Below are 18531 nucleotides of genomic sequence, written 5' to 3'. Positions count from 1 at the left end.
GTACTGTGTTTGTTAAACTGTTTTATAATGCGCAAAATTTTTTTGTGAAAACTATACAAATTTTTAGAATTTTTTTTTCTACTGTCTTTTTTATAGTGTAACTCTTTTTTGTTGCTGTAGATAAAAATTTGTACAAAAAAATTTCAAAAAGAGTTAATTTATAGTAACCTTGATAATCAGTAACATTGATAAATTTTTATCAAACCAAGTTTATAAAAAACTTGTCTTTTGAGAGAACTTAAAGGAGATATTATGTGATAGAAAAAAGATGGTTAATGTGCAAAAATTAAATCATGCATAAATTTTTGTGGAAGCATTTTTACAAGTTGATTTCATTTCGGTTTGATATTTGTTTTTTTCACGAATATCTTGTTACGTTTGTTGGGTAGTATTATGTTCAAAATTTGTCTAAGCTAGTTTATAAATTTAAAAATAAAGCAAACTTTAAAAAAATTTTTTTTTTAATAAGAACTATGGATTGACTTTTAAACTAATCTCAAAGTTGCAAGTTTTGGTTTTAATAAAAAAAAATTATAACTCTTTTAAAGTATTAGCTTAAACTACTAGTTTTTATTTTATATGTTTAAGTAAATTAGAAAGGCTTTAAAGCATTTCAATCTGGCAAACAAATATAGTATTTAGAAATTGTTTAATAGTTTTAAGCATGGTTTAGATGGAATTATTTCTTATGATGATACTTTCAGTTTATGAACTTTTATTTAACAACTAGTGGTTTTAAAAGCTCTTAATTCAAATAAAAAATAAGTTTTTATTAACCTTTAATAAAAAAAACAGTAAATTAGAAAAGTCAACACTAAATTATCATCAAAAGTTTTTCCAATTTAGTCGCTGCAAACATCAACTTTTTAACATTTTACAATGTAATTTAACCTTCAATATTTCTAAGAAAAGCTTTTATATTTCATAACGTAGATTTTTAGAAAGTTTATTGTTTATACAAATGACAAAACTACTTATTAAACAATTAACATAGTTTGAATATAAACTTTTCATTAAACTAAGTGTTTCTTTGCACTGTTTAAAACGTAAACTGATTTAAACAGAAATTTATTAACATAAGCATGATAAGCCTTGTAGTAGCAGTTGTCACGCTTGTTGCTTTTCTAATGGCTAAATACTGGCAAAAAATTTCCTATCAAATTTCTTACAGGTTTGACTGTTTCAAACTATTTTTTTATAACAGTGTGAATAATAGTGTGAACTTTTTAAAAAAAAAACTTTTTTATCTGTTGATTACCCACAAACGTTCGCTTAAGTACTTAGTACTTAAGCCCGTTTGTTTAAGACCACAATAGCGGTTTCTCGCGACTATTCCTGCCTGATGAGTCCTAATAAGGACGAAACCGGTCGTAGGATTGTCTCGGATGCTGTTGTTGTTGATCTTGCGGTAAAGTTCATTGTTTATTATCTGTTGATGAAATGTGGTCTTGTGATTTCGTTGTTATGGACATAGGTTTATTTTTTTTGAACAATTTTAAAATCAATACATTAAATCTTTTTATGGTTCACAGTAAAAATACTTTATTATAGATGAAAACTAAAATAATAAATTAAAATTATTTAAAGATGAGATTTCAATTCATATTATAAACACTAAAAAATCATTTGTTTTATTTACAATGTAAATAGAAAAAACAAAAAAACAGCTAGATTAATAAGCTTTTACAAATTAAATTAAAAATTTTTGACAAAAGATACTGGTAAAAAGCTGATTACAAATGTTTGTTTTTCTTAAACAATATTTGTTTAGTTTAAACTTGAACTAAAATAAAAACGTCATTGAGTTTAAATATTTATATAAATTTAAAGCAGCATGAACAAATAAATTTTTTGATAACAAACATGGTTTTTTAAGCATTAAATTTTTTTGAAAGTTTAATAAAAGTTTTTAAAGAAATGGTAAAAGCTGATAGATTAAAATTTTTAGTTTTTTGAAGAAGAAGTAAAAATTCATTTTTACAAAAAAAAAAAAAATATAAGGACACTAAATATAAATATGGTCAGTATACTTAATGTAAAGAAAGTCTCTTCGGTTATCGAGCTACACAATACTCATTTACGTTAACTATTAGACAAACATATAACAACAAAAATTTTGTATAAATTATGACACAATTAAGTTTTAGTTAAGCAATAAAAAAGTGGTTTTTTGAATTATGCTTCAATAAATGCACTTCAATTTTGTTGAATCATCTGGAATAAAAACTAAGTTCTTACGGGCTAATAGTATTTTTAGTAATTGATGTATTTTTAAAACTAATTACTAAAGTATCCTAATTTTATTTTATTTTCAAAACAAATCCTACATACATTGTCGCTAATAATTAATTACAAAGTTTAGACTCTCAAATGATGATTTGAAAATAATTTCTACACAATTCTTGTAGTAGTTTATAAAAACAATTATACTTTAAACAAATAACGGTTTGTTCGTAGCAATAGCTTACAACAAAAGCATAGAAAATAGTTTATTTAACTCAAGTTAACTAATCTTTTATGTGTGGTTATTATAGCTCTAATAATTTAATTAGAATAACCAAGAAACACGTTCTTAATACGTTACACACAAAACAAAAATTACATAGAAGTAGCGATACGTAATGTAGTTGATGTCTGACGTAATTATATTAAAGATGGAAAATGGGCAGCCTGCCCACACTGCCAGAAGTAGCCTTGCCGCTGATTGGTCACTCCTGGATGTTTCCGAGAAACACTTCTCAGTTTTTCAAGTTCGTCGAGGACTTTGGAAGGAAAATTTGCGAGGCTGGAAAAGACAAGGTGAGCATTTTGTAATGACATTTGAGGTCACAAAGGTTTGAAACCCAGTTTCGACAGAAGGTCGATAGAAGTAGCAAAGTTTGTAAATCAGCACTGAGCGCTTCCCCAGTAAAACTTCTAAAAGCTCGTGTAGTAAATAACAGCGATAGTTTATGGTTTTATTGTTTTTAACTTTAAACTTTTAAAAAGTGCTGCAACATATGGCTCGGCCCGGTTCCGATGGTCCTCGTATGTCACCCTGAGTCGGTTGAAAAGCTCATCAGGAGCTCAAAACACATGAAGAAGGCTTTCGTTTACAGGTAAAAGAAAAAAATAATTTTTAAGAAATTTATTTTCAAATGTTTATCGTTCACAGATTTAATAAAAAGCTAGTTTACAAGTAAAACAAAAGTTTCGTTTACAAGTTAAACAAGAGTTTCGTTTACAGGTAAAATAAAAGTTTTGCTTACAGTTAAAAAAATACGAATTCTATGTCATTTTACATTTCTTGTATAAGAAACTTCTTTTCAAAGTTTTTAACAAGTATGTTTATTCGATTTACTAAACTTAATTTCTACCTGAACCTAAAAATATTGTTGCTAATTTTACTACTTTAGGCAATTTTAATGTTTACGTGTTTATATTTTCTTTCCTTCGTTTTATTTTAAAGGGTTGGCCTTTTACTATCCGTCACAGGCAAACCTCTAGCATTTGATTTATCTTCTACTTAATAAAACTCGTGCACAAGAGTATACAAAAATTTACAACAAAAACATACAGTCGTGCTGTTAAATCAGTTTTGCTTAAACGAGTTTTCTTACTTTATGATTAATTATTAAACAACCTTCTTTGATTTAATAATATAATTGTACAAATTTTTTTTACAAACCTGAAACATTAACTACAACAGGCCGCCGCTTCCTGTTTAAGGTACCTGCATAATTTTTCCGTGCACAGGATAATCGAATAAAACTTATTTTATTCAAGATAATAAGTTGTTTAACTTTTTCCTTTGTTCCTGCAGGTTCCTCTTGCCTTGGATCGGCGAGGGACTGCTGATCTCGGGAGGAGAAAAGTGGCAGAGAAGAAGGAGGCTGATCACTCCCACCTTTCATTTCACCATACTGCAGGACTTCCTCGATGTCATGAACAAGGTTTGAGATGAATAGTGGCTTCCAGTAAAAAAAATACAGATTAAAAATTGAATAAAGTCTTTTATTTTGAAATTAAAAATTTCTGAAAAAATCAAGCTATCTAAAAGTTTGTAATCAACTTGTTACTCTACCTGTAATTAAACTTCTTTTCTTTGACTTCATTTTATTTTTGACATTTTTGCTACAAAATTTCTTCAATAGCAGTAAATGTCACTCATATTTTTCGAAATCAGTTATGTTCCAAAATAGCGACAAGTGAGATAAAACGACGGAAATTTTCTTTACGGAAGTGTTTATTTTGAAGAAAAAAAAAGTCTTTCTTTTCAATCGATAACCAACTCGATCAGCTATCAATTTACTTGGTACAATAAACAACAACTCAACAGCAATCTCGGATCATGGTGTCCAAGATGGAGCGTCTCGTGGACGCGGGTGAAGACGTGGACATCGGAAACTCCATCACCCTGTGCGCACTGGACATCATATGCGACACTGCCATGGGTAAAAACGTCGGCGCTCAAGAAAACGACGACTCGGACTACGTCAAGGCCATTTACAGGTATTTTGAGTTTTTACAAGTAATGTTTTAAATTTATTACCTTCAATTTTTAGTAGTTGGCTATTTAACAATTTTATTAAAGTTTCCAAAAATAAGTCTATTCAGTCAATATATTTTTCTTAACATTTTTACAACCAGCATATTCCACTAGTCTGTATCAGGGTTTCGCTAGTTTAGTAATGAAAAGGTAACTAATGATTACGTGAAGACTATTACATGTCACAGTTTTAATTTCTTTTTAAAATTTAAGATTGCCTTACATCATTAAGTACGTTGCTTTGAATCAGTAAAAGTATGTACAACAAACAAAAAAAAGTAGCATAAGTAGTAGTTAAGTTACTTTTAAAAAACTACTTAAATTCTAAAATCTGTTCAACAAGACTAGCACTTTAAAATCAAATATCTTAAGAAATTAAGTGATCAAAATTTTTAACATAATAAGTAAATATTTAGTTTCTAATGAAAATTATATAGTTTTCGATAATGAAGTTTGACACACGCTGCAAAAATAACACATTTATATGATAAAACAGTTAAAATCTAGATTTTTAAACTTTATTTTTGATCAAATAAGGGTGTCCGGTATTGTTCAATGACAACAAATTTATAACATCAAAAATAAGTTCAAGCTTGTAGTAGAAAAATGATCGAAGAAGTGTGACACAAACACGACACATTTATGGTCAAAATAAAATAAACTTTTTCTCAAAACAGGGTGTCTGATATTGTCCAGTTGCGTCAGAAAAACCCGGGCTACTGGTGGGACTTTGCTTTCAACAGGATGCCGATTGGTCAGGAGCACAACAATTTGCTCACCACGCTTCATTCGTTCACACGTGGCGTCATCAAGCATCGAATGAGTGAACACGAGAATAAAAAAAGTGGTGAGAACTTAACATTTGGTCATAAAGCTATTTAGTACTGTATAATATACATTACAGTATAGAGCTTTTTATAAAACACTTTTCATAAAGAAAATGACATTTCGAATTTTTGTTAGTTGTAATAACTAAATAGAAAGGTTATTAAAGTACTTTTTTGTAATTTTTCAAAAACATAAAAGCAAAACATTAAAATAATATTAGATGCTAAAGTTTAAAACAAATTTTATTTCTTACGTTAATACTTGAAGTCAAAAGTTTACTGTAGACAATGTTATTATTAAAATCACATTAACTGAAAAAAAAAGTTTCTAAAAAACTTATTAAAGAAAAAAACACTTTCTTAATGATTTTTCAATAAGCAGCTTCAAACCTTCCATCAAAGAAGCGAAGGCTCGCATTTCTCGACGTATTATTGGAATCCACAGATGATTCAGGCAATTCTCTGTCTCTTTCAGATATTCAGGAAGAAGTAAGGACTTATATCTTTAAATATTTCATTAGGAAAAATACTTATATGTGTCTACTAAAACACTTTAGTAGCAAGATACTTTAAAATAGTTTATTCAGTTTAAATATTTGAAATTGAGCTACTCAAAAAACTATGGTAATTAAATCATTGAAAATAAAAAAGATCGTAAACTGATTCATATAAAAAAATTAATACTTTTATTATTTATAATGTTTCTAACGGTGGACACAAGTAAATGAAGCATGTAAAAAATAAAAATTAAAAAAAAAATTGAAAAGGTTGACACGTTCATGTTCGAGGGCCACGACACCACCGCGGCCGCTATGACGTGGGCAATTTTCCTGATAGGGAAGTTCCCTCAAGTGCAACGAAATATTCACGAGGAATTAGATAACGTTTTCGGTGATGATGTCACCAGGGACGTGACGATGGATGACGTCAGAAAGATGACGTACCTCGAACAGGTGTGTTTTTTAATTGTTTTGTTTATATATTATAAGTTACCATTAATTTATTATAATAACACATTCATTATTTTACAATAAATCTGTTTGCAATAACAAATATATAACAAAACCAACTCAATAACCACATTATGACGTCATAGGTAATCAAGGAGTCGCTACGGATGTTTCCCTCCGTCCCTCTCATCGGTCGTGTGACGTCACAAGACATGGAACTTGACGGTCACGTAGTTCCCATGGGAACCGAGGTCACCGTTCTCATGTATTCACTCCACCACAACGCCAACGTGTGGCGGGAGCCCGAGAAATTCGACCCCGACAGGTTTTTTGCTTCGGTTACAACTCATTCTTCATAATAAGAATTTACAAAAACAATTTAAAATCTTTCATAAGACATACATGTGAACTTATTTTGAGGTTACTTATAACTTTAAGATAAGTTATAAATATTTTATTATAACTAAAATTCAAATAACTTTAAAACTTCGACAAAAATTTTTGCAGTATGAGGGTCTTTAAAGAACAATTTAAAGAAGTATAAGAAGAATCACATCTTAAGAAGTGTCATAAAAATTATTTTATAAACTTAACAAAAGCTCTTTATGTGCTTTTATATTTACATGATAAGCTTATCAAATTAAAACTATGTTTGATATATAAAATACTTAAAAAACGTTGTTTCAGGTTTAGTCGAGAAAACATGGTGGGGCGCCACCCCTACTCTTTTATCCCCTTCTCCGCCGGACCCCGCAACTGCATAGGGCAGAAGTTCGCGTTGCAGGAGGAGAAGGTCATGCTCGCCCACGTGCTAAGGAGGTTCCGGTTGACCGCGCACGACGATCTGGCGGGAATTAAAAAGGCGGGAGACATGGTGCTGAGGCCCGCGCAAAAACTCGACATCACCTTCGAAAGGAGAAAGTGACGTCACAAAAATTAAATGATGGCTGAAAAACTATATATATATATAAATATAAAATATGGTTAATGTTCATACTTGAACACCTTCTACTGAGCCCACTTGAAGGTCTTTTAAATAGTTTATTGAAATGACAATTTTGAAAATACTTGAACATATGTTTCATAAAGACAAAAAAGATTGTCTCTAATCTTCAGCCAGTTCAAATTTAAAATAAAAAGCACTTTGGTAAACAAAGATGCAAAAGTTTACAAAAAAACAAAAACAATATTACGTAAGAATTTTTTATTACTTTACAAATATTCTTTTTTACTTTTATTATTCATTGTACATTACAAATATTCAGTACAAAAATGTACAAAAACAGCTGTGCTTAAAAGAATCAACAGCCTTAATGTATGCGTTAAAAAAGGAAGGTTGCTTAAACAAGAGGAGCGAATTTATATCGTCTTGTCGACAAATTAAAAAGCTCTTCTTAAAATAAAACAAATTTTGAAGTATTTTATAGTCAATTAACTGTTGTTTTCGTTAATTTTAGTTGCTTGATTAGTTAGATAAAATATCGATTTTTGTACTGAATTTTTGTAATGTACAATGTTCAATTCTTACGTAATACTGTTTTTGTTTTTTTGTAAACTTTTGCATCTTTGTTTACCAAAGTGCTTTTTATTTTAAATTTGAACTGGCTTAAGATTAGAGACAATCTTTTTTGTTTTTATGAAACATATTTTCCAGCATTTTTAAAATCGTCATTTCAGTAAATTATATATATATATATATATACAATAAGGTTATTATTCAAACTTGAACTTTGATAATCTTCTGCAGAGCCCACTTGAAGGGCTTTTAAATAATTTATTGGAAATGTCCAATTTTAAAAATACTGGTACATACGTTTCATAAAGCTAAACGCTTTAATCATCAAAGCGTTTAGCTTTATGTAACGTATGTACCAATACATTTAAAACCGGACTTTTCCAATAAATCATATATATATATATATACTTTTGAAGTTCAAGTGATTTTGTTTTTTATTATATATCAAATATGGATAGTTTTAAAAAGTGTTTTTGAAATAATTATAATTATAGAATTAGGTTAATATTTTTTGCTCGATTAAAGTATTAAAACTTAGTTTTAGATTTTTTTATGTTGCTATACTTTTGTAGAATTTTTTGAAGTTGTTTTCTTTAACACAGAGCTTCTTTAGTACTGGTTACCATATCATAGTTTTTTTAAAAATTTTTTTTATACTTCAAAATATGTTTGACACATGATATAACGAAATCTTAGTACAAACACTTTTAAGAAGATTATTATAATTAAAAACATGTTTGCCGGTCACAAAAAATCACTACAGATTGGTTCAACTTATGTTTAAAAAAAATTTTAAGTTTAAGTCAAGCTGTTTAGTTGTTGTATATATATTTTTTTGTGTTTTCTTTAATCAAAGTTTAGCTTTGACAATGTGGTCACATATTAGCTTTTTAGACCCGCTCTATAATCATTAGCATTTTACTTTTTTCACAATAAAACTTGATAGAATTTTCTATTTTGAAAAAATGTTGATACACACTTATTAAGCAAAAATTTTTATTTCCTAATTCGCTAGCATTAAAACAACCGAAATGTATTAATTATTTATGAAACAATTTTACATGCGTTGCACTAAAAGCAAATATTGATTTAGTTTTTCTAAATTCTGTCTTTTTTCTGTCTTTTTTCACGTCAAAAGTATTTAGTAAACAAATCATTGAAAGAAAAATACTTTAAAAGCTTCTACAATACGACCCTAATAAAAAAACTTATAAAGCATTAGTAAATCAGATGATTACTTTTATAAAAATCGTTGTGTTTCGTATAAACACCGCATCACTTAAGATCTTTATTAAAATATTTTGTCTGTCTCCAAAAAAAAACCTTAAGTTTCAAAGTAAACTTAACTAATGATAGTTTGTTATTTTTAATTATAAACACATTACTATGGACAAAAGAGTAAATTATGTTTGTAGCTTACAGTTACTTAAAATATAAACTTTTTAAAATATATTAAAAATTGTGCTTCAAGGCAACAATTTTAGTTTTATAAATTTTTTTTTAATCATTCACTATGTTTTTCAAATACAATTAACAAATAGACATAGTCAAAGTCCTAAAAGTGCAAAAATGACGAACTAAATATATTTTATGTAATAAGATTAAATATAATAACTTTAGTGCTGTTGACTCTTAAAGCTAACTAAGCAAATAGTGTACAGCGATGTTAATAGTTTTAAGCTGCATCTAGACATCTAAAGCAGGGGTTTTCAACTTAGGGTGAATTTACCCCTGGGGGTAAATTCCCTTGTTTTAGGTGGTAATTTTTTTTTGTTACAGTTATGTAAACTAATGTATATTAATTGTCTTTTTAGTTTTTAAGTTAGTGTTTAACTATAATTATTTTACGTTTTAAAAGCTTTTTAAGTTTTATGATTTTTTGAACTTAATAAGCTTAAAGTTCGAAAAATCTTTTTTTTTTCTTCAAAATTTAAAAATATGTTGTAAATAGGGGGGGGGGGCGGAGAGTAAAACGTGAAAAAAGGGTTTAGAACCGCTGATCTAAAGAGTTTCTTAATAGCCTAACACCATGCACTAACAAATAAAAGACTGTAATTAAACCTGTTTAAAAGAGGTAAAATTTTAATCCAAAAAAAAAACTGCAAAACGAATGACTAAAGATATTCAAAGTTTTTATCATGAAAATACCTTAAGAGACGGTTCAATGAGAAGAAAATCTTTAAAAATACGATAAACATTAAAATGAAAGATAATGTTTGTATAACTAAAGCACGGTATATCGGAAGATATTTTTAAAAAAAACATTTTTTTTAATCGAAGCAACTGTTAACAATTATTTTTATGGATTTTCACACACGAATCTGTGAGAACAGTTTACCGAATAAAAAGAGTTTGTGAATGCAGTCTATCTTTGAAGTCATTTCTATACTTTGTTAAGTATGAGTTTAATTAATGCTAATCTGATCACTAACAATGTTGTGGTTAACATAAAAAACACCTTAAAAATAGTTTCACATTAACAAGACGAAAAACCAAGCAACACCTCCAGAGAAACTAAACAGTTCGGTTTTAATAAATTGTTTGGTGTTGTCTACTTTAAAAGCGAAGGTCTCTACTTTATACAATCATTAACGCTTTTTATACGTACTTTCTAAGTAAACGAGCTAATATACCTCATGAATTTTTTTTTGCCTTGGTAAGTATTTACAGATAAAAAAGTAAATGCTTAAATGAGAATTCAATACATATTTGCATAATATAAACATAGTTTATTTTCCTATATTTAATTGTTTGTAACAAACACTTTGAATGAGTAAAATGACTTTGTTGAAGGTCATGTACGAACATTGAAACCATAAAGATCAATTATATTATAAAAGTAGTTTTGTAATATAAACATTTTAGAAATACTACAATAAAGTGAAACCTGAACACATATTAACAGTTTAGTTGTGTCAGGCATGTCTTAATATTTTCTTTATAAAGTATCACTGACGTTTTAAACTTGTTCAGAGAACTTAGCTTGAAATTTCGTGTCTTTTTGTCAAATGAATTTGCCAATACATATTTATCTCAACTTTAACAAACTGCGAAATATTATAGAATTATGACAAATTAGGTTCTAGCTTAAAAAATATTTGAGCTTGGAGATAAAACCATACCTTGTATATCAAAATAACTTCTAATTTATAATTTGCTTGAACTAGTTTACTTAAACTGACAGATTGCGAGCCTAATATTTTTACAACTTATTTTACAACTAATAGTTTATCATTAAAAAAATAAACTATACTAGTTTAAATATATTTATTTAAATAAATTTTAAAGTTTGTAAAATTTTAAATAAGTGTAACAATTGGTCTTGGTTTTAAACTAAACAGATCGTAATTTATATAGAGTATGTTAGTATTTTAAAACGTAAAATTGCATACAGTATTAAAAGAAAGTAAAATATTTACGGATTCTTTGAACAAAACATACTTTCTAAGTGATTAAATTAAAGTTAAAATTGCAATTTAAAAGTATCAAAAAAACAACGAACAAAAATAAAGAGGTTAATAGAAAAAAAAAACATAATACGTATTTGTGTATAAAAAAAACAATTTAAAGTATCGAATTACAAAAATAATGATAAATAGGTAGTAAAATGATTAGTTTGGAAAACCAAGATTAAAACATGTAATGACATACAAAACTAATAGTAAACAAATTAATACTGAAAAAAAAACTGAAGTCATAATTAAGTAAAGATTAAAATTTTTAAACTGTAACGAAATTCTTCTTAAATAACAAAAACTTTTCAATTGTATTTAGTTATACTTTGATAAGCTTAGTGTATAATAAGTGTTACACAAATTTAATTAATCAAACTAAATTTTATTATAAGTTAAACACCACTACCACCAAAAAAGTAAAATATTCATTAAATAGCAGTACTTGGATTAATGTAAAATTACAGAAAATATGATTACTGATTTGAATAGCATAGATATAAATTTTTAAAATAAAAATTAAACAGTTCAATTTTCAATTTCCACAAGTAAATCAAATAATTTTAATTTTCAATTTCCACTAGTAAATCGTCAGCTTGCAAATTCATTCCCTTGCTACAAGCCACCTGTGATACTGTGCCTAAAATATTTATATTTTGATAATTAGTTGCTTTGTCTTAATAAAAATTTCAGTAAATAAAAAAGCAGAATTATTTAATTCAAAAAAAAAAGTCTATTCAATATATTTTAAAGGTTTTACAAACGTCAACCTTGTACCATACTTGGTTTAAAAAAAAATATTATTTTAAACATTGAATTCTTTAAGCTTTGTTTTACATTAATATAAAACAAACACAAAATAATAACCTTACCTTATTAAAACAAAAATCGCTAAAACTTATAGTTTACTTATTACTTTAATTAATAAATTCAGTTAGTATTATGTTATACAGTTTTTTTTTTAGTTTATGTTTAAACACTTAATTTGTAATAAATTTGATCAATTTAATACCTCAACTTTAGAAGGCGCAGTTTGATTAACTTTATAATGTTCAAATATTTTATTCATTTTAATTAGATATTATATTTAGCATTATGATTAAATATTTGTATTACCTGAGCACTGCGCTTTCACTTCCATTTCCATTTTCATAGCGGAAATGACAACTACGACATCCCCTTTATTTATTTTGTCACCAACCTGTAAATTAGTCAATACAAACAATTGTGAAAACTAAACACTATTAATAATGACAACTACAACATCCCCTTTATTTATTTTGTCACCAACCTGTAAATTAGTCAATACAAACAATTGTGAAATCTAAATGCTATTTGCAATGACAACTACAACATCCCCTTTATTTATTTTGTCACCAACCTGTAAATTAGTCAATACAAACAATTGTGAAAACTAAACACTATTAATAATGACAACTACAACATCTCATTTATTTATTTTGTCACCAACCTGTAAATTAGTCAATACAAACAATTGTGAAAACTAAACACTATTAATAATGACAACTACAACATCTCCTTTATTTATTTTGTCACCAACCTGTAAATTTGTCAATACAAACAATTGAGAAAACTAAACACTATTAATAATGACAACCACAACATCTCCTTTATTTATTTTGTCACCAACCTGTAAATTTGTCAATACAAACAATTGTGAAAACTAAACACTATTAATAATGACAACAACAACATCTCCTTTATTTATTTTGTCACCAACCTGTAAATTAGTCAATACAAACAACTGTGATAACTAAATACTATTAATAATGGCAACAAAAACATCTCCTTTATTTATTTTGTCACCAACCTGTAAATTAGTCAATACAAACAATTGTGAAAACTAAATACTATTAATAATGACAACTACAACATCTCCTTTATTTATTTTGTCACCAACCTATGATTTGATTAATAATTTTTTTTTACACACTTAATATTATCAAAAATGACAACAACATTTCCTTTAATTATTTTGTCACCAACCTACAAGTCTGTCATTACAAACTTTGTGCACACTAAATGTTGTCAGTAATGACAATAATTCCACAGTTTATAAATGCAAAACATCGAAATTTAGGTTGACAAGTATTTTTAAAACATCGATGTTGCCTCTTAGTTGATATGTACTACATGCAAAACATAACAAAATAACCAAACAACATTTTTTTGTATAAGTTTGCAGAGGAAAATCTATGCAGTCTAAATATCGGAGAAAACCACTCACCACTAAAAACACTACCAAAACATTTTTACTCCTATCATACTAAACATAACAACGTAACATTTTTACTCAAACCATGTAAAAGACATCAACAATTAATTTTAATAACAGATATTGCAGTCAAACTCACATCAACTTTGACGTCTATCACGTCTCCGGGCATCGGGCTTCCGATTGATCCTTTCACGCCTGATCGAGCTTTTGGGTGGTAACTCATCGACTGTTTGTTTATTTTAATAACAATTATTATTGTTAATGTTATCTTAATTACTTGACACCTGAACCAGTTAATGGCTGTTAGTGTCAAAAAAAGCTTAAGTTTTATGTGAAAGATTATTTATTTTCACTTTGTATATGTGCACTGTGGCTTGTGTGTTGTTTATAGTTTTTTAAAATTTTGCTAAAAATTTATCGTAACTTATATATTCTAATAACTTAAAAGTTAGCATTGGTTTTAGTTTAACTTTATTTTTTATATTTATATTTAGTTTTGTCCTAAAAGTCTGCTTTTAACAGTGGAATAGGTAATATTTTTTATTAAATAAACTGTAACATTTTTTTATATTTGCAAGGTTGATTAGAGTTTAACACAAGAAATAAGTTTTTTATTAAAAAAACAAGGTTACTACCAAAAACATAAAGGTAAGTATGGAAAAATAAAAAAAAACTGTAAAAAAATGTTTGAAACTAAAAAATCAGTTGTCTAAAATATGACAGTTATAAACAACATAAATTTAGTTTTTAATAATTATATAAACTTACTCCAGATTGTATTGCGTTCTGTAATAACACCGTTTAATTTCATAAACTTGATAAATTTAAAACAACATAATTTAAAAGCTTTGATATTTTATTGTTTTCTTCAGCATTCTTTTATTGAATTATTAATGAACAGTGTGATAAACTAGTTGCTACTTGGTAGTAAAAAATTAGTATTACATAATCTGTATTAAATAATAACATTATATTTTTTTAAAGTGTTTTTGTGTTTAAAAGTAATTTTCAAAATCCTACCTAGGTTATTTACATGGTTCGAATAAAAAATTGACATATATTTTACTGACTTTTGTTTTGGATAAAATTTTAAATTCAATCTTGTGTGTACAAGAATTAACATTGTCTTAGGTCAACTATAAAATTTGTAAAAAAAAAACAACTACTTTTATATTTTCTTTAGCAAAAAACAACTACTTTTTCAGCTTCTTTGTCTTTAATGTTGATCGTTCTAAGTTGCCCGTTGAGCTCCATGAAAACTTCTTTGTTTCCAGTGGACTCGTTCAAATCACCCACAGCCAACGCGTTTATATGCAGCGTCTTACCTGTATATTTAATTTGAAAGATTTTATAGAGCTTTTTTTTGTGTGAAAAGACACATGTGATAGAAGTAAAGTACACAGATGTAAAACTTAAAAAAAAAGTGCTATTCCGTTCCGTTGGAAAATTATAAAATCTTCAAGTCGTGAAAAACAGAACTTTTGGCTAAAAATGAAACAACACGTTCTATTTTCGATTATATTTGTAAAATAAACTTGTTATTTCAACTTGATTGCTCATGGTTTAAGGGCAACAAAGGGTCTTCGTCAAATAAATTGTCAGAGTAACATACAAGTTGTATCTAATTCACAAAATAAGTTATAACACTCTTTATTTTACAATTGTCTAAATTATCGACGGTTTCAGATTAAAATTAGCGAAGCACAATTAAATTGAATGGGTGGATTCTCAAAGCGGGCGATTGTTTTGCTATTTAACAAACTACAATTGTTAGTATTTTATGGGCAGCGAAACGTCAGTTTGTTAAATAAATTACTTGCGTACAAAAAACAGTTGCTTTTAATTTTATTAACTAGAACAGTATAATAAATACAGGGTTGCCACTCGTTTTTTCAAATGTTTTTCCAGGTTTTTACAAGTACACATTTTTGGGTATATTTTTAGTTTAAAGTAAGTTTAAGGTAAAAAACTGTTTTAAATGTGTTTTTATTAAAAAGAAAATATAATGATGACAAAACTATTTTGTCTATATGATAGATTTTTAGAGTCAAATCGAAATTATATGACTTATAATGTTAAAAATGTAATAAATTCCAGGTTTTTCCAGGTTTTTTTTCAAAATTTCTCAAATTCCAGGTTTTTATGCCTAAATTGTCAAACTCCGGGTTTTTCCAGGTTTCCAGGTAAAGTGGCAGCCCTGTAAATACAAACAATAAACAAACCAGGCTCGAGATCAACTTTGAATTCATCAGCAATTCTGGGCCCCATCAGAAATCTTGGGGTGTCAAGTTTCTCTACAGGGCCGTATTTGTGCTTGAATGTGAAAAAGTCTCTGGCTACCTGAGAAATAAAAATTGAATGAATTACAGTAACTTTAATAAACGTGTTTGTGCTTAGAAATTTCTGGCTACCTTGGAAAAAAATAAAACGCTTATGTTGAAGAAATGCTAAGAGGAAAAAGTTGGTTTGTATTGACTAGCTAGCGTTTTTGCTAAGGTTAAACTAACATGTAACTAAGTTTTTTTTGTATAAGTTAATGGGCTAAAAAAAGTAAAATGCTTTGCACTTGCTCTTTATAACACTAAAATTAAAAAGTTTGATGATAGTTCTTGGTATTTTAAATTGAGTATATGAACTACTATTCTTTTAGAAATTTATCAGCTTTAGCTTATTTCAAAACTGTTACATTTATATTTCATTTTTAAACAGAAAAACTGGTTACTTGGAACGGTAGTTGTTTAGATTTGTTGTGATTAACATAAAATTCAGAAAGAAATAAACACTAACTGAATTTACATAACATATATCAAGATAATTAATTAGAAACTCACAGACAGGTCGCGGCACAATTAGATTGAATGATTTTTACTGCGCTACTTATATAACATAGAAAAATTTTTTAAAAATGGCTTTCAAGCTGATTTATTATTTATACTGAGCAAATAAATAATAACAACTAATCAACTACAAACTTGGGGATATAGGGCGGCTGACATCGTGTCCTCATCCGTGATCTTTTCAACAAAGTCTTCGGTCAATTCCTTCTTCAGTTTGTGAAGATCCATCTCCTCCAAGTCTGCTCCGGGACGACCCTTGAACTCCGTCTTGTCTTTCACAATCTGTTTAAATTTATAACTTATTTCAGGTAGGAATAAATTTATTTTAAGGTTTTTTCATTGAAGTTGTCTCTCACTACTTGCAAATCAAATAGTTGTTATGCTTTCAGTATGACTAGAAAGAAAGGAGAAAAAGAGAAAAATATTGGTGTGCAAAGTATCAGGAAATTGAGGAAAGCGCTTAATAAAAAACTAAATTATTCAGTTTATAACAAAAAACATAACTTTAGAACGGCTGAAATGTTAAAAAGTATGATATTAGCTGAAATATCAGTTGAGTAACAACATATAAACTAAATAATATTAGTAACTTAAAAGTAAAAAATAGGTATAAAACTAAGCTCAGGACTTAATATTTTGACCTTATTTTCAACTTATTTAAAAAACTAGATAGTTGTTACAACTTAAAATTAATAAACTACAAGTAATTTCAAATAATCAGAAATACTCCAAACCCACTTTCTCCTTCAACTCTTTAGGGAATCCCCCTGGTGGGTGACCGATGGAGCCCCGCATCATGTCGACCACCGACTGCGGTAATGACAATTCTCCTGCTTTCTCAACGACGTCATCAGCAGAAAGGTCGTTCTGAACCATGAACTGCGCCATGTCGCCCACTACCTTGGACGATGGCGTCACCTGGTGGTGGTGAAATGTAAATTTGTAATAATGTAGAATATTTTTTCTAAGAAGGAAGCACAGAGTTCTAATTCAATCATATTTATTGAACAAAAAAAAGTTGAATTGACGATGACGGTGCCCGGTGGTGAAATATACTACTTTCGAAATTAAAACTAAAATAGTTATTTTTCTATAAAAAGTAGTATTAAAAACCGGTTGAGTTTTTTATTGAGATAAATATTGAGGCGTTTTTAAATTCAAAGTTGGTAAAAGGCTTGTTTCGTGTGTGAATATTTTTTTATTGTAAATAAGAAATTACTTGATTTTTTAAAACCGTCTAAGTCTCAGTCTCGTTTCATTCATATTGAAATAAAAAACAAACGGTTTTTAGACATTTTGATAGCCGATAGCCTTCATAAATCCCAATAAAATAGTAAACTATGTTTTAAGCATAAATATTTTTCTACAGACACTGTAAGCAAAAAATAAAACTAATAGATTTTAAAAGCTCACACTTATACTACACCAAATAACGATATAGTTTTCATACCTTGATAAGATCACCAAACATTTTGTTGGCTTCAGCGTAAGCTTTCTTTACTTTTCCGAATTCGCTGCCCAGTCCCATAGAATGCGCTGTTTGATTGATTTGTTAAAAAAAACTAATTTAAAATTTAACAACAGTTCACTGCCAAACTACTATTAGCTTTGCACAGTAAACATATGTCAGTTTTCGGCGGATTGTTTGAGCAAGTGAACTTTATGGCTGTACTTTTATCTTTTATAAAGAAATATTTTTAACTTTCAAAAACTAAACAAAACAAGTTTTAAAACTAAACGTTTACCAAGATATTAAACTTATCCTTAAAAATGCAGGCTTGCGTACTAAACCTTTATTTTTATAATAAACTTTAAAAATAGAGATTAGTGTACTAAATGTTTATTTTTATAATTTTACCTTGAAAATGCAGGTCAGTGTACTAAATCTTTATTTTTATAACTTTACCTTGAAAATGCAGGTTAGTGTACTGAATTTTTATTTTTATAATTTTACCTTAAAAATGGAGGTTTGTGTACTAAACCTTTATTTTTATAATTAAATATTACCCTGAAAATGGAGGTTTGTGTACTAAACCTTTATTTTTATAATTTTACCTTGAAAATGCAGGTTTGTGTACTAAATCTTTATTTTTATAATTTTACCTTGAAAATGGAGGTTAGTGTACTAAACCTTTATTTTTATAATTTTACCTTGAAAATGTAGGTTAGTGTACTAAACCTT

The 18531-nt window shown here is 27.8% G+C and overlaps 2 protein-coding genes across 3 annotated transcripts in view; one reads left to right on the top strand and one right to left on the bottom strand.

The window, feature by feature from the left end:
- Positions 1-1069: 1069 nt before the first annotated feature.
- On the top strand, positions 1070-7315 carry LOC145833698 (cytochrome P450 4V2-like). Of its 2 annotated transcripts, none has more exons than XM_082940846.1 (10): positions 1070-1171; positions 2655-2799; positions 2989-3098; positions 3803-3932; positions 4319-4491; positions 5206-5372; positions 5738-5844; positions 6123-6308; positions 6452-6630; positions 6993-7315. In XM_082940846.1, exons 1-10 carry the CDS (start codon positions 1083-1085, stop codon positions 7228-7230), a joined length of 1524 nt encoding a protein of 507 aa, XP_082796972.1. In that variant the 5' UTR covers positions 1070-1082; the 3' UTR covers positions 7231-7315. The 2 variants fall into 2 exon arrangements, with proteins under 2 accessions (XP_082796972.1, XP_082796971.1); XM_082940845.1 differs by having other exon boundaries at positions 5206-5375.
- Positions 7316-11667: 4352 nt separating this feature from the next.
- Positions 11668-18531, bottom strand: part of LOC145835247 (pyruvate carboxylase, mitochondrial-like) — a 45428-nt gene continuing 38564 nt past the window's right edge. Inside the window, exons 22-29 of the mRNA XM_082942812.1 lie at positions 17800-17885; positions 17088-17267; positions 16485-16631; positions 15735-15852; positions 14710-14837; positions 13649-13738; positions 12390-12474; positions 11668-11913 (exon numbers count right to left, since the gene is read on the bottom strand). Of these exons, the coding sequence (XP_082798938.1) occupies positions 11837-11913; positions 12390-12474; positions 13649-13738; positions 14710-14837; positions 15735-15852; positions 16485-16631; positions 17088-17267; positions 17800-17885 (911 nt within the window). The 3' untranslated portion in view covers positions 11668-11836. The remainder of the gene's footprint in view (positions 11914-12389; positions 12475-13648; positions 13739-14709; positions 14838-15734; positions 15853-16484; positions 16632-17087; positions 17268-17799; positions 17886-18531) is intronic.

This window comes from Thalia democratica, chromosome 4 (assembly GCF_965202585.1).
Source record: "Thalia democratica chromosome 4, ktThaDemo2.hap1.1, whole genome shotgun sequence".
NCBI lineage: Eukaryota > Metazoa > Chordata > Thaliacea > Salpida > Salpidae > Thalia > Thalia democratica.
The sequence above is the reverse complement of the archived record's forward strand: the minus strand, read 5'-3'. Positions and strand labels throughout refer to the sequence as shown.